General features: G+C 40.3%; 1 protein-coding gene across 1 annotated transcript in view; it reads left to right on the forward strand.

The window, feature by feature from the left end:
* Positions 1-10,544, forward strand: part of MAP3K9 (mitogen-activated protein kinase kinase kinase 9) — a gene marked incomplete at both ends in the record, with an annotated part of 53,925 nt that extends 43,381 nt beyond the window's left edge. The window contains 5 exons of the mRNA XM_082485885.1: positions 1,349-1,471; positions 2,226-2,379; positions 7,145-7,257; positions 7,924-8,739; positions 10,063-10,544. Coding sequence (XP_082342011.1) covers positions 1,349-1,471; positions 2,226-2,379; positions 7,145-7,257; positions 7,924-8,739; positions 10,063-10,544 — 1,688 coding nt within the window. The remainder of the gene's footprint in view (positions 1-1,348; positions 1,472-2,225; positions 2,380-7,144; positions 7,258-7,923; positions 8,740-10,062) is intronic.
* Positions 10,545-24,203: the final 13,659 nt, after the last annotated feature.

Here is a 24,203-nt window from a genome sequence, read left to right on the forward strand (position 1 = left end):
CCAGAAATAAATTTGAGATGGTACATAGAATCATAGAATTATCGAATTGTTGAGGTTGGAAGGGACCTTTGAGATCATCAAGTCCAACCATTAACCCAACGTGACAAAACCACTTCTAAAACATGTCCCCATGTACCACATCTACCCTTTTTTTTTAAACACTTCCAGGGATGGCGAATCCACCCCCCCCCCCGGCAGCCTATTTCAATGTTTAATAACCCTTTCGGTGAAAAAAATGTTCCTAATATCCAATATAACCTTGCCTGACATAACTTGAACCCATTTGCTCTTCTTCTATCACTTGTAATCAGGGAGAAGAGGTCAGCCCCCACCTCTCTACAACCTCCTTTCAGGTAGTTGTAGAGGGTGATAAGGTCGTCTCCCCTCAGCCTCCTCTTCTCCAGGCCTGTTTGTTCATCTATAGCCGTATGTGCTTCAGAAAAATTTTGGTGTTGCAGTTTAACATGTTAATACTCAAAATGATCAGTGTAATAAAAGATGTACATAAAAAATGATGGAGGTTCTTGTCCTGGGAATATTTTACGTAATGCTGCAGCAGAAACCATAATATACTAGATTTCCTGGTGCAGAAACCTAAAAATTATCAAAAATACATTGTTAGCTGCAAGAGTACAGCCCTTCATGTGTGAATTCTTATTAACACACAGGTGACCTCTAATACCACCCTTCTGGAAGAAATGTTAAATATCGGTGAGGTGTCAGGGAAATTACTCTTAAGAGTGAAGATGGTAATTCTCAGAAATACTGAATCCTTAGCATTTCTGCTGTGGATTCTGCATAGAGATTCAAATTTGTAAAAGAACAAAAACGTGGGGTTTTTAAATCACCTAAGGCTCATCATTACCTCAAGGATGATGACTTATGCTATATTCCTTGTTTTCTGAGAAACTGGCTGTTCAGAAGAGCAATGATGATTAAATGTGTATGTTAACTATGTCTTTCTTTAGGTCTGCAAACACCTATTGCTGGTGGTTTTGCTTAGCTTAAGAAACTAAGAGATAAGGTGAAAGGAATTTATACTGGGATATACTTTGGTGTAAGTGTCAGTCAACACATGAGGATCTATGTGTGTATGTGCATGTATCACACATACACTAAGAAGATACATCTTCATGAGTGTGAGTGCACATCTTTGTTCTGAAATAACTGCGTGTACAATGAGGGGATAGCAATTAGCTGCATAACTTCATTTCTACATAGATCCTGTAAATTGTGCTCCTTGAAAGTTACCATAAATTATTATTTCTTTTTCTTATATTAAAAAAAGATTTTAAACTATCTCTTTCTGCTTTTGTTTTCACTTTTTTATTTTTCCTTTGTTAAACAGATTTCCAGCATAAATTCACTGTGCAGGCTTCTCCAACGATGGATAAAAGGAAAAGCTTGATCAGTAGCTGCTCCAGCCCTCCTGCAAGTCCTACCATTATTCCCAGACTCAGGGCCATACAGTGTAAGGAGCTCAATATAGTATTGAATTTGGGAAATGTGCAGTCTGTCAGCGTGGTAAGATGCCAAGATTCCATATCTAGGACAGGACTCTTTTTAAAAAAAAAAAAAAAAAAAAAAAAAAAAAAATTTTTGCCTTGTGCCCTGCTTGTATGCATTTAGAGAGAAAAATAGAGCGTGTTGGTGATGGTGGGCAGTATCACCTTTTTTGGAGTGCAAACCTTACCCAAGTTCTTGAAATATTGCTGTTTGTATAGAAAATACATTCCTTAGGTGTACAGGTTAATTTTTAAAAATAGTAATTTGCAGAATACATCTATGGAACATTATTGTAGTGGATTAAGTTACTGTTGGAAGGAAATGAAAACAAGAGTGCTTGTCATGAAAATAGTGTTCGTATAATAAAACAGAATTAGACAAGTATGTATTAGAAATATGACAGGAAAGTTAATAAATGTGTAGCATTTGTATTGGAAGTCATGACACTTGTGTGTCTGATATCAAACTGGCAGTTCTAAAAGAGAAACTAGTGATGGAATAAAGCTGTAAAGTCTATCCATACTAATTTTGAAGGGATCTAGTTGTTAGATCTGTGTTGATAAATGGCCAGAATTATGGGAAATAAACCTAACTGGATGTTTTCGTTACTATTCCTGTTCCAGCCTATGTTTTATTCTTTATATTACTGTGGAACCAATTCTTTAATTTGTGTATCTGTTTTTCTTTCCCATTTTCCACTGTTCCTTCCACTTGTGAAGTGACTCCTGCTGAAAGCAGTAAAACGTGGGGAAGAAGCTCAGTCCTTCCAAAGGAGGAAGGAGAGGAAGAAGAGAAGAGAGGCCAGAAGAAAAAAGGGCGCACTTGGGGACCGAGCTCACTTTGTCACAAGGAACTAGGTGCAGGAGAAGATGGGTAAGAGAGGGCTTGGAACCAGACTGGTTTCCAGGTTCTAAAACTGGTTATTAGCTGGCTCATGGGAGATTTGCCTGTCCTCTTGCAAACACTTTTCTGCTTCCAAACTTATTTGCTGTACCAGGGATCTCAGTGAAAGCATCAGTCAGTGTTGGGCCTTTAGCAAGGGACTGAATGCAATGCAGTTTTGTCATCTGTTCTGAATCTCTGTCTGCTTTTCCTTGTTATGTGTATTTGTAAGCAGTATAGCTTAGCTGTGCAAAATTGTTTCTCTAGTAGCTTTTCTTTATTTTCAGGCTCAACTTTCTGTAGTTTCATGTCATAACTGAAGCTATTCTTTTTTTACAATGCTTTTTCTTGTCTTAAATGCTATTATTTAGAAAGTATCTGGTAGAGCCAGGCAAATATCTTCTCTGTAGGCTTTTGAAAGAACATGTACCCTGAGTGAATACATCCTGAAAGTGATTTTTGCAGAGATACAGGTTGTACCTCTATTTCTATGGGCTCTTGTTCTGTGCCTTCTTTTTTTTGTGAGTGAATTATTTATACCAGGACTCCAATGGATCATTGCCAAAACGCTACTTTAAACATAAAAATATTTTGATCTTCTAAGAGGTTTGAATGCCTTGTGATTTTTAGTGGAGTCTGAAGCTTTTTCCCCTGCTAAATTGATAGTTTGACTATTGGCATATTTTTTAGCAGGGACACTAAAATAACTGGTTATAATTTATCTTTAATATTATGTGCTCAGGTGTGAAATTCTGGGAGAACAGATGTTTACATAATGCATCAATATTGCACACCTCTGCAGGAGGACCTGGATCTAGGTGTTCTAATGACATTGAAATACATTCTCCCTCAAAGGTACCCTTGACATGTTAACAGGGCAATGTGGAGAAAGTTTCTTTAATGCTTATACTTTACCTATTCTATAGATGAACTATAGCATTCTATGGAATTAAAGTAGATGTCACACTTTACAGTCATTAATTTTATAAAAAGGCAGGAGATCACTGAAGCTGGTAGAAGAACACTTCTACCTTGAAATCATGTTCTTAGAATTCTGGGAATAAAGCTCTTCAGTTTTCTGTTCATTACTGTACAGTCTGAAGCACTAAACCCTTTTGGGCACATACAACTGGAAAGGAGTTGCTTGCTAACCATGTTGCTCTTAAAACTATCCTGTTCTCTCTACAACTGAGATGTTCTATAGTATTCATCACCTTTCCATGGAGACTCTATACAGCTATGGCATTTTGCAGAGTATCTGAAACGTGATAGCGTTGCTGAGAAGGCAGTATGGTTAACATACAGTGAAGTACTGCTGCTTGCTGAGATCATGCCAAACTGCAGACTTTAATTAAAAAGGAGCAGAGTTGCAGTAAATGTTAGTGACTCAAAAGGTAGAGTGCTTGCTATTTTTAGTAGTTTTTAATTCTAGTTTTAGAGGCAGAGGGATAAAAATTGGGGTAAAGTGAAGACCTAAATTTAGGATGGAAAAGTCCAGTTTAAGTCTTCTCCATGACACTGTTCTGGTAGCAGCAGTGCTGCTATTCCAGCTGCTTACATGACTCTGTGATCAAGGGAACTTGAATCTTCATCTTTTTTATCACTTTCCTTGTGTTCTCCACGGGAGGCAATTCCAAATTTATGCAAGAAGTACAGTGGGAAATGAAGTGAAATTCTCTAGCATGAGTAAACTGACCTATAATTAATATCAAGTAAAGGCAGTCATGAAAAGATTATACAGTGATTATTCACCCTTCTGCATTTATGTTCGAGCATAAGGAATACGCACAGCAGCAGAAAGTTGCTATGCTGAATTGCGGAGACTGGATGAAGCTTTATGTTGGACTAGTGTGACAGTTCGGTTGTGATCTTGTGGTGTATTCTGAAGGATATATGGTGAAGTCTTGTCTTTAAACTTGGCTTTGATTAGTCTCAGAATAATTGATTAGTCTGTTTTACTACGGTACAGGTGATAGTATTACTGGTTTTACAGAAGGTGACACTGGACGAGGAATAGTCATAGTCCTTTAGCAGTTACCTCGTAAAATCCTGCAAGGTAGATAGGGGTGAGCCTTGGAACAGACACTTTTTATTCATGACAGTATTGTGTTAATGCCTCGACATAGTGTTACAGAATGGTATTAAGACACCAGAGATGCCGTCTTACAGTTGTAGGGAAGTTTTTTGCAATTTGCTGAGCCTTGTCACCTTATCACTTCTAAAGAGAGGTGCTTTTGAATTCCCAATAGGAAAAGGCAACAGAGAAGTAACTCAACCGTAATACAACAGCGTAATAGCCTTCCTGTTATTTAATCTAAATAGATTACAGGTAAGAAGTCTTTAGGGTCCTGAATTGTCATGCTGGTGACTGAAATAGATAGTTTTGCTGCTAGTGCTTTCAAATCATTCCAGTTTCACTTTCCTCGGAGCAGTAACTGGAATGTACTCTTGAGTCAGCATGTTTTGAATTGTTTTCAAATGAACACTACTGTCTAAGAGGTTGTGCAGCTATCCTCTGCACAGGACTTCGAGGTCTGCTGGTGTTTTGGGGGAGAGAAAGAGTAAAAAATAAAAGGGAAGGGTGAATATTTTATAACCTTGAGGCAAACGTAGCAGGCCTTGAAATTATTCTGGTATCTATTTATCTTTCTGTTCAGATTGAGCTGTGCTTTTGCAGTAACAGCAAATCTTCAGTTTTTTTTTTTTTGCAAGGGAAGGTTGCTCTGAGATGTTGTAAGGAAGCGAAACTAAGTTGATGTGTCCTGCTGTACAACGAAGGGCAGTTCCCAAGACCCTTTACATAGCTATGACTGTAAAGTGAATGCTAAACTGAAGATTACTGCTGCCTGTCACAACTTTTCTATCTCTGCATGTAGAGAACACAGTATATGTTTTCTCAGCTCCATGGAAATCTCCCTTTCCTCAATAGCTGCCTACCCATATTGTAAGACCGTTGACATTTATTTTTGGAGGTGATCACACTGCTAACATGGTTCGTTTCACTCACCAACTTTCACTTAATATGCTGCTCTATTTGTAGTATTTATCCTAAGTATGCATGTCGTACACATGGATAATTTAGATACAACATACATTATTTGGTGGGTTGTGTTACATAGCTGAGTATGGTATGAGGGAGTAAATCAGAACAGACCCACACACTGAATTGCACACACTGAATCTCTGTTGTAAAACCATCTGGTTGTCTGTCTTGACAAGTAGGATTCAGCACTATGCTGTCTGGATTCAAGTTCATAGCAGGTTACCGCCTGTGCCAGAATGGTTAATGGGGAGAAAATGATGGACTATGAAGACAGCTGAGAGCTGCACAGGATACTTTTAGTGTAGTACCTATAGCATGGTTGTCAACCAACTGAACGTGTGCTGAATCAAGTCTAGACCTTGTGACCTTGCTATAGCAATATAGTTTGGTGACAAGTAGGGCATCCCAGTTAGGTAGAGTAGACAAAAAATACATACCAAGACAAAAAAAAACCCTTGATATAATAAAACTTTGAAATCCTGCAATGGAAGCTGTTTTAAAAATGCAGAGTGATTCTGGTGGAAAATAAGAATCATGAGAGACAACTTCTATATGCTCATATCCTTTTTTTTGTGAGGGAAGGATTGCAATGAATTGCGTGTTTCATCAAAGAGCATGCAAGTTAGTAATGGAGCTGGAGGAGGTCTCATTTCCTAAGTTTTCTGTTCTTTCAATAACAAGTCGATGCTCTTGTGTGTTCAGCTGACATCATTCAGACTATCCACAGATCTCTTTACTCCTTTCATTCAGTTTCTGTCTATCCCAAGTGTATGTTAGCTTTTCACCAACACTACGATGTGTTTCTTGTTGGAGTTTGGAGAAGGGCACCAGAAACCTCCCAGTTCAGACTATATTGATAACTGAACAATAAAACTCTACTGAGTGTTGATATGTCAGAAGGTTGTGCTGCTTACTAAAGTTGTTTCTGATGTCATGAAAGTACTGTGGGGACCAAAGAACGTGATGGTTATGAATACCTATAAAGAGGGACTACTAAGCTCAGGTGCCTGGTGACATACCTTTAAACGCAGCTGATGTCAAAGTAGGGATTTAGTTTGGGGGTTTTGACTTGTTTGTTTTTGTGGGTTTTGGAGTTTTTTTGTCTGTAAATAAAAGAAACAATAGCATGATTTATGGTTTTAGTTACTTATCTGTTCATAATCTAGAACATACACTTTTAACTGTCTGTACTTCAATGAAGTGTTTTCTTTAGAGGAGAAATATTGGGGTTTATAATACAGAGGCCTGACTTTGCTGTTACAATGACTTTAGCATATTATTGTCCCAGTGAGCGGTCTTTGACTTCCATTGTTCATTTGTATTTCACATGAAAATGTTTTTAGAGATATTTTCCCCCTCCTCCTGCTGAGCACTTTATTTTTTACCTGCCATGGTAGGTTTGACTTGGTTTAAAAAGAAAATGTTTCATCTGATTTTTGTCGTGGTGCTTTCTATTATTCTTCATTCATAGCTGTGGGTTATCAGCAGATGTCTTTTCACTGCCACGGTGTAACAAATGAGAGAGGAACTCTTTGACTTTTTTTTTTATTTTAAGGTGCTTTAAAGATGTTGCAAAATGTCTTGCAATGGGAGTACTTTAAATCTATGTCATTAAGATGGGTACGTGCCTAGCCTCAGTACAGAATATAAAAGAGGGGAATGTAAACTGGTTGTGAGCATGGTACATATTCTCCCATCTTTCTACTATTTCAGTCTGAAAGCTCTGGTAGAAGGATACAAACAGTGGTCATCCAGTGCACCGAACCTTGGGAAGATCCAGAGAACTGCACCTGCTTTTCCAGGATTCACCAGCTTAGCAGAGATGGGTAAAGGAATTCCCTGGACTTTATATTCTCATCCCCGCTTCCATTTACATTTGAGTGAACATCTCCTTTCCTGACCATCACCTGGTACCTTGCAGCAATGTTTTCATTTTGGTGGCATCCATTTTTCTTTTATTCTTTGTGAAGTAACTACTTTCTCCTTCTGGATTTTCTTTTTGTTCACCTCTCTGCTTGTGCTTCTTATCTGTCAAGTTAACAAGCTTCTCTTATTCCCCTCTAACTCCATGGTACCTCTCAGCTCCCTTCCTGTTAATGATATTTAGATGTGCAGTGTGGTTACACCTTCACTTGCAAGGAGAGATCCTTCTAATTTTCCTACCTTTTGCTTCTTACTCCCAAAGACATACATTTGCTCTGGAAGTAACTGAGGTGTAGATTGCTTCTGAAATGCTGTTCTGCAACTGATCCCAAATAGATTAAAGTGCCACTAATTTCTTCCGTTTTGATAATGTTTCCAGTTACTTGCCTCAGCCCATCTGCTTTGGAGCCAAGAGCCTGTGAGTATTTGGCAGTTGGTGAATGATGCTTGTGATGAGGACAGTTGCATCTTCTGAGGAAAAGCTTATTTTTGTGTGTATTTGTAAGACAGCGAAATTTGCCATTGGAAGTGTTACATCCATGCAAAGTTTGTTTTCATTTGCTTTCCAGATGATGAAGACAGCGAATGTCTTAATGGGGAGGGCAAAATGCACCCTTCACCTGGGCACAATCAGTCATACCTCTGCATCCCATTTCAGAAGAATGAAGACTGGGATGGCCCTTCTAGTGATGCCAATGAGGAGTCCACCCCTGTGAACTCTGCTACTAGTACCCCACAGCTGACACCCACCAACAGCCTCAAACGTAGTGGCTCCCACCACAAGCGATGTGAGGTCGCGTTGCTTGGCTGTGGAGCAGTCCTGGCTGCTGCAGGCCTGGGTTTTGATCTGTTAGAAGCAGGGAAGTGTCAGCTGCTGATCGAGGAGGAGCCAGAGGCACCCAAGGAAGAGAAGAAGAAGCGTGACAGCATTTTCCAGCGAGCTGGACGCCCACGCAGGAGCACTAGTCCACCTTCCCGAAAGATCTTTAAGAAAGAGGATCCCATGTTGCTGCTAGGCGAGCCATCCACATCCCTCACCCTTCTTTCCCTGTCTTCCATTTCCGAATGTAATTCCACCCGGTCCCTGCTGCGCTCAGACAGTGATGAGATTGTGGTGTATGAAATGCCTGTCAGCCCAGTGACAGTCAAGGCTCCCTTGCCAGCCATTACCAACCCACTAGTCAATGTCCAGATTGAGAGGTTCAAACAAGACCCTAACCAGTCCCTGACTCCCACACATGTGACAGTCTCTTCCCACACCCAGCAAAGCGGGCACAGGCGCACACCTTCTGATGGGGCCATCAAAGGGAGTGGACTAGTTGTCAATGGGTGCCCAACCAGTGGATGCCCTTCCAGTAGCTGTTTAACTGGAGCACTGGGAGCAGGTAGGTTTTCAGCCATCTTTTTTCCTCTTCAGAATAAAGACCCAAACAGTATAATTACTTGTTAGGAAGTAAACATGTTGCTTATATAGCATCCGTTGTGATGGCCAGTCCACAAGAAGAGCTTATGGATGCTGTCTTTATACAAATAATGAACAGAATAATGCAGTAATGGTCTCTGTTCCAGCATCTCTGCACTAAGGAACTCTCTCTGCTCCGCTGTGCTGCGAGGCAGAGCGTAGTATTGTTTCTTAGACAAAGATGGTACCAAAGTAGAAATATTGTGTGTTTTTAGTGTTTCCTTGGGATTCCATCTCTATTGCCTTTATACACTTGTTTGTATTGCTGTTACAATTTCAAAGTAAATTTTGATCTTTAAGGCAGTGAAAACTGGATCTCTAAAGGAATTTGAGGCTGTGCCACTGTTGCTCTTAATCCTTTTCAAGGAAGAGGGACCTTCCTGGGTAGGTAGGGTTCTCACTGTTGCCGTCTTTAGGAGTGGCTGTGACTTGATAACTTAAAAAATGCTTTCCTGTTTTCTTGCCCTAGTAATTCAGAGGAAAAAAAAAGGACTAGAATAATAAATTAAAATCTGATTTAATTAAACTTTTCCCAATGGTAAAACAAAATGTGAGGTTGTCTGCTGAATGGCAGTCTGCAGTAAAATGTGGGTTAATGCAGCTGAGGGCACTCATTAGAATGGTATTCATGAAAATTTAAAAGTTATATTGTGTTTCTAAAAAAAAGAAAAAAAAAAAAACAACTAAAAAACCAAAACCAACCCAAACAAACAAAAAGAAAACCTAAAACCCCCATTATTCCCCACCCCTAAACCAAAACAAACCAGGAAGCATCCACAGTAGGTAGTGTTAAGGGGCTCTTCCAGGAAGTTGGTCCTGTTTGCTGTAAACACGTCACATACCCTGCTGTGCAAGTGTCTCCCTGATCCAGTCAAGCTGTTTATGGGTAACATGCCCTCTGAAGGATTTGGAGAGTCCTCACCTCTGGTAGGAGGTCAAATCCATGCTCTCCAGTCTGAAAACTGAAGAAAGCAAGTGAGAGGATGAACAAAACTTGCTGCTTTTGCTAGGTCATTGAAACAGGTGTCTTGCAGTGTACTGAGAACAGTGTAGGGATAAATAAGCCAGTTAATCACTTTGGATTGGTGTAATCTTGAAGATACAGAGTTTGCTGATTCTGAATGGAGGCTTTCTGCTTTGAAAATGTTTTCACGGTATACATAAAATAAACTAAGATCTGTTAGAACCGTTTAGCGGTGACATCTAACATGTTTCCTTCTTCTCTTACACTCTCTGTTTTGGATAGGTGTATTAAAAACACCTAGTCCAAGTAGAGATCCCAATGAGGTCCCTCGCCTGCCAGACCCCAACCTTGTTTTTCCTCCAACCCCGCGACGATGGAATGCACAGCAGGACCCCACACTGGAAAGACCCAAGACATTGGAGTTCCTGCCCCGGCCACGTCCTGCAGCCAGTCGGCAGCGGCTTGATCCCTGGTGGTTTGTGTCACCCAGCAATGCCAAGGGTGAATCTTCTGCCAACAGTTCAAGTACTGATACTCCAAGCAATCTGGACTCTTGTTTTGCTAGTAGCAGCAGCACTGTAGAAGAGAGACCTGGACTGCCTGCACTGCTTCCTTTCCAGGTGGGTCTTCCTGTAGAGGAGCGGACACTGTTGGACATAGATGCTGAGGGGCAGAGCCAGGACAGCACCATTCCGCTATGCAGAAGTGAACTTAACACACACAAAGCTGCAGCATATGAACTCAAGCAAGAATTTTGGTCTTAGTATGAAATCCAGTGGGGACAGTGAGCCCCTCTAAATTCAATCCTACTTTTTGCACTGAGAATGCACTTTGAAGACAGATGAGATGGAGGGATGCTACAGAGATCATATGGTGCTGCCTCTGCTGAAGATGTGTTGTTCGACTGCCTGATTTTTGTCTGCAGTTGGATGAAACTTGGCAACTCTGAGCTGCTGACTTTTTTGCTGTGGGGTTTTTCTGTAGTCTTCCCTGCCCTCTTATTGCAATTTGAATCTGCAATGAGCTAAAATTATCATATCAAAGTCTTTGTTACTGACCTTGTAGGATTTGGCACTTGCAGTTAAGTATATTGGTATCTATCCTGGTATTAATCAGTATTTTCAAAACTCAAATATTACAGTACAGCAGACACTAGTGTTTGATGTTTTCCCAAGGAATCCAGGACAGAAACAAGTAAATATCTGGAGACTACCTTCTTTGAAATGTATTCAGATCATTAGATAGGCCTGGGAATCATGGTACCCCCACTGAAGGAGCAGAAGTAGCTGTCTTACACTTGCTTGTCCTCTTTTGCTCATGTGATAATGCAAGGTGGAACAAATTGCAGAGGAAGGGCATGGCATCTCCACTGATGGAGGTCTTTGAGGACAGACTAACTAGACTGTTGGGAATGAGTAGGTGTAGTTGATCCTGGCTTCAGGGCAGGTTGGATGGACTTCAATGATCTCTTGAGGTCCCTCTCAGCCCTGTTTTTCTATGACCCTGTGCTTTCAAAAAGGTGAGGGCTTTATGGTATGGCTGTTCATTCTAGCTTGCTTTTTTGTTTCAAACCTTGATTCCATCAGCCTCCTTTCCCACCCCCTGTATCCCAGGCTCATAGTCAAGCTGCCTCAGCTTTGGGAAGGGAATTAGCAAGAGCTCTTTCTTTAAAGCTTGCAGCAGTAATTTGTGTCCTCTCTTTTTTTTTTTTTTTTTCTTCCTGTTTTTCTTCCTTTCCTATGCTTTTTAGGAGCGGCCCTTTAATTCCAAGACTGTTCTTATGCACACTGGTACTTGTTTAAGGCTCTCTTGAAATTGAGGCTTGTGGTGTTAGTAGTTGGATTGTACAAACAGGAATTGGAACATCTGGATTCTGTCTTACTTTGTCACTGACTCACTGTGTGACCTTGGGCAAATAATGTAACCTCTGTGCCTGAATTTCCCCATCTGTAAATAATAGGGATAATACCTACCTCACAGGGGGAGGGGCTGGGACATATATAATAGGTATAAAGTCCTTTGAGATCTCTGAGTGAAAGGCACTATAGACATGTAAAACTTTTATTCTTGTTCAAATATGTAAAAACTCCTAACTCTGGAGCACAAACAGACCCCTGTCTTGAAGGAGGAAGTCACACAAATAAGGTGTGCCTATGCTCATGGTTTTCTGTAGAGAGACTGCATGTATGTCTGTGCCTCTGCAGGTATATCTTACTGGCTTTAATGAGAGCTTCACTCTTCCCCAGTTTCGGCATGATAAATAAGGGATGTGGCTTTTATGTGAGTGTAATGGGCTAGTCTGCTTTATTGCAGGGTACAGCATATCTGTTCTCTCTTTTTGTACAGATCTGTGCTCATTTTGCTGATCTACTGACCATTTGGGTACAAATACCTGATTTGAAAGTGGTGCCGATGCAGTGTTCAGCGTATTAGGGGAGTCCAGTCCTGTTGTGAAGGCAGTGTAGCCAAATACTTTCTTGCAGCTGTCAGCACAGAGAACCTGAGTTGTTTAGATGTTTGTAACCTGATGTTAAAAACCAGCATGTGTGGGGAAGTACTGTACTTAAGTTTTTTTTAATTCTATTTGAGGGCTACAACCAGCATGTTGCCATTAGTCAAATGCACCCTTTCTTCAAGCAGTTACTGTATGTTTTTGTGTAGAAAGGTCGCACATTTCTTGTTTATCACGTTCCCTGAAATGTGTTTAATGGCAGAAGTACTTTTTGCTGCTTTCCCCATTGAAGGCTCCAGAGCCCAGCCAAACAGATGGTTCATTTCGATTGTGCTGTAGAAATAAACTCAAGGAAAGCCCAGTCAGAGATTGTCAGAGAGACTTGAAGCAGGACATGAAAACTATCTATTTTTCCTAGTCTCCCTTACTCTTCTAAAAAGTCTGAAACAAATCTGGATCAGCTATTCTGAAACGTAATGCTTTCTATGCAAAAAGTATCATTACAAAAGTCATCTGCTCTGCAAAGATAACACCTGGAATAGCTCCATTCAAGTAGAAGTCTTTTAAGGTCCATTTACGTGTGTGGAATGGGAGGTTACATTTCTAGGTCACTTTGGTTTAACTCAGACCGCTAAGCTTTTTCATAGTTGACTAGTTGCTTTCACCAAGCGAACTGTAAGGTTTCTGTCAAGTTCCCAGCAGGCAAGACAGCTCTAAAGCCAAGTTGTTCTGTTACCTCTTTTGCTTAGAAAAGTTGAGGATGAAGTATCAAAACACCTTCCCCCTATCTCCCTTTTAGGTAATCACTTGGTGAAGGTGGAGTGTAGCTGACCTATTAGAAGTATTTTGCCCCGAAGAGCATCTTCCCTTACACAAAATGGACATGACTGTGTCAAAGGAACTGGGTAGTATTGATGACAAGGAGTCAAGGCTCCAGATCAGGGTTTACAACCTAGATATTCCCTGTTACAAAGCTGCCAGAAAGACTAGGTAGAAGCATAATTTGGGTTTGGTGGCTTTTTTTTTTTTAACACTCCTTGGATGCAGTTATCTTCATTGACTCTAGCATGTGAAATAAAATGAGGTAGTCTTTGAGCATCAACCCATAACTGTTCCAGTTGGGGCAAGAGCAGTCTGTTGTAGAAACAAAGCTGTCGGCTTTAGCAGGTGGTGGGGTATTCCCTGACAAGCAGAGAGGGATCTCAAGGCAAAGAGCTGTCAGGTGTTTTACCTTATGCATCCCAAAAGCTGTTGCAACTGGTGTCCTGAGGCCAGAGGCTATGTGCATGTTTAAGCTAGCTTGTAACCTTTCACTATATCCATCTATCCCATCCTGGTTTGATTTCTCTCCTTTCTTTATCTGTCGGTTTTTTTCCTTCCCAGCTGTGGGAGCTGGAGTGCTCCAAATCTCCAAAGCAGTGTAGTCTGCAAAATACTGAGAAGGTACAAGCCAGTCAGCTCACAAATCTTTTTTTCTACTAGTTACTAGTATTCCCGTTTATCAGGGAGACAAAAGTTTCATAATTATGTTGATTGACATACTTTTCTAGCAGTGTTCTTGAGGAAGATGGTGAAAATCTTGCTATAAAAAAACTAGTAAATATATTGTTTCTTAAATATCTGAATAAGTTGCACTTTTTTGTGAGAAAATGAGGAAAAAGATAATATGAGAGCACAAAATCCCTGAGCAGTGTAAAACATAATGACAAAAGAATGAGGTCAAATGTGTTACAGTAATTAGAGGGCTCACTAAGAGGAAGTGACAAATTTTTTAACTGATAGTAATAAGATTGTGGCTGAGAGAAAGTTTTCTGGTCTGGAAATAGATGTGTATTTTCTTTTGAATAGTCAGCTGGCAGTGTGTATCACTAAGTTATGTAAATGATGTGCTGATTTAGGAAATAGAAAAAAAATTGCCAGCCCTTCAAAATCTGCTATCCTTGTAGCCTGCTTGTTGTTCCTGTTAAGTTGGAGGGAAAGCGCAGACATAGCAACCAGTGCAAAAAGGACAAATTTTTTTATAAGTTTCTAGTGGTTTCACAGAAATTGTGTGTGGGACAGGGAGAGAGAAGAAAATCTTTGTGTTGAAACTAAGGTGATAATAGTTACGGATTTTTTCTAATACCGTTGCTTCCTATGGACTGCACAATGCTGTGTTTTGCCAGCAAGTAGGTCTTATCTCCTTTCAATACTCTTCAGAGGTGCAAATGTAACTCTTTATAGTTATTTTTTTTTCTTTCGGATTATTATTGCAGTGGGTTGATACACAGTATGGGGCAGGGAACCTCTATGAAAATATTCTTTTTGTAATGGTTTTCTAACAAAGTGAGTATTTTCAAAGTGAATTTTTCATGATTGATGTGGAAAGACCAGTTCTGGTTTGGCATGCTTTTATGATGAAGTATTTTTCTGTACCTCTAGGAATGGGAGTAGTTGCCTTCCTCTTCATAGCATGCTGCTATCTTAAGACTCGAAGGACAATACTGCACAGAGATGTGACTTTGATTTGTCATGAAACCAGATACCTCCCTTTCTGTGGAAGGTGAGGCAACAATGGTCAAGTAAAGAAAGGTCTTTGTCATCTGGAGTGTTCTGTTAAATAGAAAGTGACAGGAAACCTCTCATCTTGAGTCATCTTTCTATCTTGAGCTTAACTTTTATTTGAAACTTAATTCATCTCTGTGGGATGAATATGGGAGCTGGAGTCCCATTAGATGTGTGGAACCAAACCTAATACTGTATCCCAAAATTGAATGATAGCCTGTTACTTTTGTAAGTAATTTTAAGATAATATTACTGGTTTTGTTTCTTTGGGGTTTTTTGAAACATTTCTTCTTGGAAAAAGTGCTTATTGCTTTCTAACCTTTTCCATGCATTTTGGAAATATTCTCAAGAATTCTTACCAACTCGATAGTAAATAAGGAGGCTTATAGCTTGCATGGTGATACAGGTTATCCTCGTGGCTTCACTTCTTTTCAGTATGAAACGAGGACACCTATATTTGGAAAAGAAGATTTCTGATCCTTATCCTGCCGCTGTAGAACAGTTTCTTAGCTTCCATATTTATAACTCACTTAAGGCTATAATTTGGGTGAAACTGGACATTAAGAGAGAAAGGGTTAGGCATGTTAAAACATATTTGCAAACAAGCAATAAATATAGCATTTATGTGCAAAGAGAACCAAAACATACACGTGCTGTCACAGAGGATAACTTTCAGACTTCATAAACTTTTGGTTGATCATATAATTAAGATACCTTTAGGAAAGAATGTCTTCCTATGTTTTTCTGTTAAATTTCCTATTGTAAGATTAGAATATGGTGGTTTGCACAGCCAGTGGTGGTGTTTCTAGCTGGACAGAAAGGATCTTTAACCAAACTTTGATACTATTGTTTTTTCTACTTCCAATCCAGTTTGTGGTTTAGATTTTTTTTTTTGTAGTTAACAAACAAAAAAGTCTTTAGAAGAACTTATGTTTATTTTTTCCTCAGCCCTACTTTCACAGTTTTGCAAGGCAGTATGGAAATACATTTATGGCTTATTCTGCTGCTTCCTCTATTGAACGCTCTAGTAGAAAGTCACGTGCTGTAGTTAGAATGTGCATTTGCTTTTGTTTTTTCTCATGCTCAGCTTTTTTAAGCAGTTTTGCTGTTGGTCTTAGATGAATACAACTTCTGAAATTGCCCACATCAGCTTTATTTTTGTATCTTAAAAATAGTCATTCCCAGGCTAAGAGGTTTGTGTGCGCTTGATTAAAAGGTTATTTCCCACTGGTGACTGGGTGGTGGGTCTAATGTAGCTACCAGAACAATTATTATTCTTCTCTAGCAAGGATCTCCGTTTTTGTTGCAACTGAAAGTCTTCAGCGTTTCATCAGTGTTTGTATACACACTTCATCTCCTTCTGTACATAAGTGAAACAAATCTTTTTTTCTTTCGTTCTAAATGCTTAGGAACATAATTTTCTTACTGAGACTGGCTCTTGGACTGCTTCATTTTTGGTGGGTTTTTTGTTGTGCGTGTGGTTGGGTTGTGTTTTTTTAAGCCTGTGAAATACGTATGTATGTGTTACGTGCATCCTGTATTCTTGGTGCCTTCTATCTCACATGCCTCCTTGCCTAGGGCCTGAGGTTATTTTTTTGGAGGGAAATCCTGGTTGTAGTTTTCAGTATTGTAGTGTTCTTCATCACACATCAGGCCAAATACCAGCACAGTGAACATTTCATGTCCTCTCATTTACTGATGTGCGTACACCCCTGTGGAAAGAAGTACGCTATCACTGGCTCTCTTTGTCTCTCGATTAGAATTCCGCCCCGTCCCATCTTTATCAGTTATTAATTCTTGTTACCATAGTACTTGGGGGCTTAAGACAGAAACCAATACACATTTTAGGTGTGCTTTGACCTAAAATGTTTCCAAGCTAGAAGTATAAGACACAACTGGGAGAAGTTAAAGCAGAGGTTGGCAGGAAATACCGAATAAAAGAGTGAAATTATCCTTCTTAATGCGGACAGAGGGATACTAGCTGCTTGGTAATATCTTGGCATCATAGGAAAGTAATCTGAGGAATGTGTAGTTACTTAATTTCTGGTTGGTTTGTTTTATTTTACCCTGAACTACCTCATTTGTAGAGACGGAGTGGGAAGAAAGCATAAGTTTTGGTAAGAATTGCTCTAGGTAGGCAGTTGATGCTGGAACGATGGGAGGACAGAGGCTTGTATTTGGCTCTGACATGCAAACTCCTGATGGAAAAATAAAGCCGGCAATTCAGTCTTATAAATTAGGATTATACTTGCTTTTACTATGTAGGTCTCCAAAATGAACGATAAAAGACAAGTCAGGGCATTTTTCTTGATGGCTTCCGACCTGTGGAAGAGCTGATTGTCCACAGACCAAAAGGTGGTGATTTCATATTGGTCACTACTGCTTTAAAAGTGAAGATCTGTTTTCAAAAAACAGATTTTTATAATTTCATGTGCTCTTAAAGTGGACCTACACACAATCCTGATTGTTTCCTTGAATTTGGAGTATTTTCCTAGCATATCAGATCCTAATACAGTCCTTATTGTATTTGAATGCTAATAATGTGCAGACAGCCCAATGTAGCTAATATTAAGAAATCATGACGCACTTTTAGTGTGTGGTGCAGTGGATTTCTAAGTTCAGCTTGAAGTGGGCTACTGTTAGGCCTGTAGCTGATGGGTCGGATGGATGCACAGCTAGCAAAAGGGTGCTTAGAACAAATTTGCAGGAGGAATGCCAAAGTTTTATTTGCTTAAAGTAAATTATTTTAAAATCAACCATGTTGGGGTGGGGAAAGGGAAGGGCCTTTATTATTCAGAAATACTTTTCTACGATCTTATCCATGCTCAAATTTTAGTTGGCAGGATAGCTAGTGAAAACTTACATTGTGTTCAAAAATTGTTGGCTGAAACACCAACATAAGACCAGAATAATGCATTTTATGTATGCTATTTCAAAGTGATTGACACTGTCTCCCTGTTCTACCTTGATTGTTCCAATTTAGCATTTTCTCGAGAACAGATGTTAAGATTGGATAACACTAACTTCCTTGTCTTGAAGGGAGATACATGGGTCTGAGAAAGAAGAATCATTGTTCTAGCCATGTCCTGATGCTTTTGTGTCTTGCTGTCTTAGCAGTAGAGGTTATAATGGAGCAGGAAGACATGTTAGCCTTTTTCCAAGCTTCATTGATAAGAATGCTGCTTACAGCAGATTTCAGTACATAAATGAACAAGTTCTTTGGCAACGCTTGTACTTCGTTTCTCCTCATTGAGTTTCAGAACAAACCTGCCCTCTGATTAGTGTTTGGCATAGCTCAATTGCACACTGAGCTTCTTGAGTCTAACTACATCTAGAGGAGAACTGAGCTTCTTCCTTGGGTTCTTCTGGAATTTGTGGATGTGGCCACATCTCAACTTGGGTAATGTGTTTTCTCCCAGGCCCAATCTTTGTCACGAAATTACTTGACTGGTTGCCCAGATATTCATAGTAGGCTTGTTCCTCTGTCTTGCATGCTTTAGTAAGCAGCTCTTACTGTGTCAACAGGGTTAGCATTTATATCTGAATAGGGCAGCTAATACCTTTGAGCTGACTTTTCACACTGCATCTCAAGCAGGTGCTACTGCATCAGTTCTGCCATTGCTCTGTTTTCAAGGTTATCTTGACAACCATAACATCCAGAAATCCTAGACTGTAAAGAATAAAGCCACAGGAGAAAAAAAAAAAAAAGGAAGAAAAGAAAGCATAGGATTGTTTGCCAGTTGAACAGTTTGAGTTTGGCCAGTGCTCTTTGCAGAGAGAAAAATCCATTCTTCTGCAACATAGGTCTCTTTGGGGGGCGGCTAAATTTGAAGTGGAGAATATACCTAGTTCCACTTAAAGTCAGTAGGCACGAATGTCCCTCATATTTGGCAGTTACAATAAGAAACCACATAAAGCCAAGAACATCTAGGAGTAAAAGTTCCTATTTAGGGCAATTAACTTTCAAGTTAAAAGGTGAGAGGCCTCAATTCAAGAAAGCTCTTCATCACATCCTTAAACATCACTGAAGTCAGTGGAATGTATCTGTGGGTCAAAATGCACAAGACCCCAATTCAGCAAAGCTCTTTTAAATCTAAATTGGGGGATTGTCCTGTAGAGATAAATGGTGGAGAACCAGGCTCTGTGCTTGGATTGTCAGAGGAGTCAATTTACCTGAGGAAAGAGTTCCTTCACAAGCTTCTTGAGTAAATGCTGGTTTTATTGCTGACTCTTGTGGCCTTTCCATGACTGCATATGCCATGCCTATTTGACTGCTAATTCTTACCATAAACAGGGTAAGCTTTGAGAATGTTTTCTGACACAGGAGGAAAGTTCAACGACTTCTGCATTAGCAGATTGCTAGCTGTAAAGAGCCCCTAAGTGGTGCGTGGAGGTTGTATGTGCAAACGTCAGTTTAACCTGAGGCCTTTTCTCAGGTGTGTTTTCTCATTTCAAAAATGCATCCCTCCAGGCTGGTGAATAGACCTGACCAGTTCAGCAGTGATCAACATCCACCGCTGTTGCTAGAGTTCATGGGTTCTTGTTTGCCAGCTGTTGGTGCAGCACTTCGTGCTGGTATATATGATTTCCTTGTCATAAATTCAGGACAAGCTGGAAATATCTGAGATATTTTGCCTGACTTAAGTTGAGAGGCTTATATGGAGTGGACAGGGCAACAGTGGTGGAAAAATCAGGGAAAATACCTGTGCTTTTAACAATGTCTCTTCTGTGGCTTTGAAAGTCCAAGAGTTTCTCAGCCAGAGAATGTATTTCCCTCCTCCTTTTTATAAGCTACTTCTTTCTTTTGCCTTATTAATTGTGGATCTGCTCCTGCTTCTATTTAAAGCCAGATGCAAAAATCAGTGACCTGACTTTCCTAGGTACAATGTTGTAAATCTGAAGAACCAGGTGAGTAGATTACTCTAGTGTAAGATCATGCCCCCATGTCTGTTCTTTTGAGATATGGGATAGTTCCTGCTTGTGTTGAAATCACTGTGTGGAGGCTGTTGGGTACTTCATAAGGAACTCTGCAGGACTGGGATTCATCTTACAACCTAAGTATTTGAGTCTGGTTTTGGAGACCTCTGTATGTCTTCTCTTCTGTTCGTGGTGTTCAAAAGTCTGTTGCTATGGAAGTAGCACCTGAAGGTATGTTTTGCCTGAAGAACCTGCAATGAAGCCGTTAGTTACATTAGCAAATGGTAACGTACCCCAGAGTTGAGCAAAATAACAGAGGCCACCAAGTTTTTCTTGTTTGTGTGATGAAATGTTGTCAAATTAAGTGATTTGTTGGAGCCTTCCTTTAACTTCTGTACACCAGTAAGCTTAGAGGAAAAGAAGATTGCATTATTTTTTAAAAAGCTTTATTTGTGACCCGGACTTGTTGCCTCTGACCCTCTTGGGCTTAAATAGTTAAATTATATTAATGTCCAGTTTGTTTCACTGTAGGTAACACATCAACTGAATACTCTTGTGCATAATCTACTGTATCTTTCCTCTGTTCTGTGTCAATGTATTATGTGTATTTGGATTACAGTTCTTTTTTGTATTAAATTATTTTATGTTATAGAACAATATTTAAGTGAAGCAAAGAGCTAATGAAAGTTGTTGGCGTTTTGGGATTTCTTTTCTCTTTGCTCTTTTTTTGGATGTACTGTAAATTGTAAACCAAGGATGCCAAGCAGGCTTGGTTCAATGGCTAAAATTATTGTATTACAGTGTAATGCTGATCTAGGCCTTGTCTCAACACTAGAGCACACAGACTTGAATAAAACTGTTATAAAAGTGACCGTCTTTAGGCCTTGAGTTCTTGGGATTCTGCTTCAAATAATTTTGAGCAGGTATTTAGAATAGCAGTGGCATTACCTTGCTCTGAGGAGCTCAGAATTTTTCCCAGGGCCACAAGAAGTTTATTTTTCTTTGCTGGGCACCTCGGTCCTGATCAGCTATTCCAGCTTTGGCTCTACCATAGCATTTTTGAAATGTGTTTTTGCAAAACCCCAGACAGCTTAGTATCAGCCTTGGCACACAGTACCTGTCTGCTAACCCCCTTCTGGCTTTTCTCTGAACAGGGTAATTAATTGCATACCATTTTTGTTAAGGTTAATATTTCTGTTCTGTTAGCTTAAGATTTTTCTACTCTTTATTTAGTGTCCCAGCCAGAATGTGGATCTGGAGCTAATGCAGTAACACGTTTTGTGCGTGATGACATTTAACAGATGGTTTTAGATTCACTTCCGATGCTGTGCCTTTGTCTCTGCCACATCATTCAGTGAGACACAGTTGCTTGAACAAGGATCTTTCCAAGCTGTCTTTCATCTACTGTTGGTGTGAAAGCCAGAACACCACGGTTTTGATTCCTAGGTTGTGTGTTTGATTCCTAGGTTGTGCCTCTGCTCTTCTCTGCCACCAAGTCATCATTTCCCATTTCTCTGCTTTAAGAAATGTAGCTGCAGCGATGAAGGACTACGCAGTACAAGTACTTAAGTTTCATAACTTTCTTTGAAAAGAAATTTTTCTCTAATGTGGTTACATGCAAGAAATCCTACACCCTTCCAGCAGATACGGAGACTGAATGATACATACGTAGAGTGTCATTAGTCATATATTCCATTCAAACTGCTGCAGTGATGGGGTTTTTTGTGACAGGCTGGGAGGGGAAGAGAGTGAACGGGCAGTCAATTAAGTTTAGTTAGAAATAATGGCATGCAAAATGAGTGGCCTTTTCACTTGTTTTAACAAAAGGTGTCTTGCAATGGGTTATCTTTCAAACTCTTCCCAACCCTCCCCCCCCAATCCCAAATGCCTCAAACTAAAACAAATATTTTATTTCTACATTCTGTAATGTTTTGCAGAGTAGGATTCTGTTCTAAAAGAAATCAGTTTTTCTGTGTCAGTTTACTCACCTGTCACAACCATGAGATTGCCATAATGTTCAAGCTGGCCTCATCAGGAGCAAAGATCTTGATGCACCATCGCAGATCAATTTCTGCCAGTGAGTGCAGACTGTGTAGAAAATGGCAGGAACAGAAGGCGCTAGGGCTGAATATAAAAATAAAACTTCGGGTTTTCTAAGCAGAAGAATCTAACCACTTCTAGCAGAGAGGGAGGATCCTAAATGAAAGCTGCCAGGGTCAGCATGGGTACGGAATAAACACCCCAGCAGATGTTTCAGGCTGTGTGGTTTTTCAGTTGTTGGTGTGTAGGCAAGGGTTGGGTATACAAATTATAGAGCACAAACCTTAACATAGGCCTTCAGCTGTAAATACGCTCAAATGAGGAAATCATCATGTGTTAACATTATAGCGTTCCTCAGATGGCGCGTGCTGGAATAGTACGTGTAAGCGGTGCTCTGAAAGCCCACTGTGTACCTTCATGTCACTTCTGATGGCCTTCGCGCATCAAGAGGAAAGAGCCCAGACATTCCTCTATGATGCAGTTGCAGCTCATGATAAATTAATTGGTTGTTTCTAGAGAAATTTTGACATGATTGGCCCTTCTTACATGGAAGAAAAGGGAGAGGCTGTCCCACTAAAGCTTGGCTTTGCAAAAACCTAATTAATTGTAAGATGAGAGGTTTGCAGGCAGATTACTATCAGGCTCAAGGAGACTAGGCCTCAGAGAAAAAAAATGGTGGAGCGAACATGGCAACAACAAACTTTGGAGTATCTTTACAAGGGTTAACAAGCTTTATCTTCATGCTTGGACACAAAGGACTCTACTGTTTGCTGAGGAAACAATTGCGACTAAGGATGAGCAAAGCTGTGGGGCTTTCAAGTAGACTTCAACGTGTTTGTGGCTCTTTAGTGCTTTATCTGAAACCTTATTAAATAGCATGTGATTTACTTTCTGTTAAGTCCTCATTCATCTAACAAAGAGCAAATCCAAGTGGAATGAAAAGAAGCAGGATCAACTGATAGCGCTTCAACACAAAGTAGAACAAAACCATAATCGCGTTACTAAATATAACCAAAGCCCGTACACTTCATGCCTGCAAAATTTGCTTTGAAGTTTATTCTTTTCTGCCAAAATCATGCTCTAGCATTGTCCCGGTTTGAGGTTTTCTTTTCAGTGGCCAGCTCAGCCCAAACCAAAACAGACACTTCAACTTTAATGAAACATGGATTTGGATACTCAAAAAAGCATGAATGGGGTTACCCTATCACAAATCGCAGACAATACTAAGAGAACCAGCTCTGACGGATGTGAATGTCTTATGCCATTGTGTTCTCCAATGGGACCCTGAACCAGTAGTTGGAGAACTGATCACTGTACAAAAAGCTTACTATTTTTGCAGCATTTTTTGTGACTTTCCTGCAGTTGTGTCTGGCTCTTCAGGTTTTTTTTTCTACAGATACCGCTGATTTCTATGACCAGATCTTGCAGGACCCAGTTAGAGGTAAGAGAATCTTCTAAGCTGATGTTTGTTCTAAAGGAGGGTTGTCCTTGATATGGCTTGTGATGGTGGCTTGTGACTGGAGAAACTGGGGCAAAGGAAGAGTTCAGGGCAGGGGGGGAGGTGGTTTCTTTATGCTTGTCTACCTGCAGAAGAGAAGGGATGGGAGGAACAGGAACCAGCACTGAGGAGAATGTGGGTCAGAGCTTTGCTGGGATGCTACAGGAAATACAGAGAAACCAGCAGAGTTGCTGTGGAAGAGGAAATACCCTGGCTGGTATCTGATGATGCAGCTGGTTTCCACCAGGAAAAGAGAACTTGGGGTGCTAACTTCCCATTGCTCTTGTCCCAAAGACCTTCACATTCAGCACAATCTCCTTTTCATCCTTATCCTAAGACATAGCCTTCGCTCCTCACAGAGGTTCTGCCCATCTCAGGACTACCCTCACTCAGTTCAAATTTCTCATCTTCCACTCTGTCCGAAGCTTCTGCTGCTAGAGCCCTCCTAAAGGAGACTTCTAGGTCCCTTGCCTTAAAGTCTCTGTTGCCATGCCAGCCTCTCCTTGAGGGTGACTGGTAAACTTCTCTGATGTTAATGCGTTGCAGTTATCTGTGGAGAGAAGAGTCCAGTTCCTGCTCTGCTGGCATAGAAAAGCAAGCCAACCCCAAAATACTGATCTGCTCAGAGGGGTTTTTTGAAGCCAGAGAAAAGGTTTCTGAGAGAGACCAAACCTAGGGTTTTCACACCCTATCCGGTGTGAAAAAGATAGAATTTACATCTCTCTCTGGTTTTGGGGGTAGAAAGAGCAGGGTAAATAACTGGAGTGACAAGAAGCAAGTACAGCAGCAAAGAGCGATGCCCCATCATCAGCTTCAGGTCTCAGCCCCTGCCAAACTGAGGGAGCACCTTGTCTCTACAGCCCCAGTTATCTCATTGCATCTTCTTTCAAACAAGCAAATGTGAGTGGTGTCTCTGGGCAGGACGAGCCTCTGAGGCAGGCTCTGAAGCACAGCTGTAATTTCTGCTACTTT

This window comes from Vanellus vanellus (genome assembly GCF_965231255.1).
Source record: "Vanellus vanellus genome assembly, chromosome: 6".
In the NCBI taxonomy this organism is placed as follows: Eukaryota; Metazoa; Chordata; class Aves; order Charadriiformes; family Charadriidae; genus Vanellus; species Vanellus vanellus.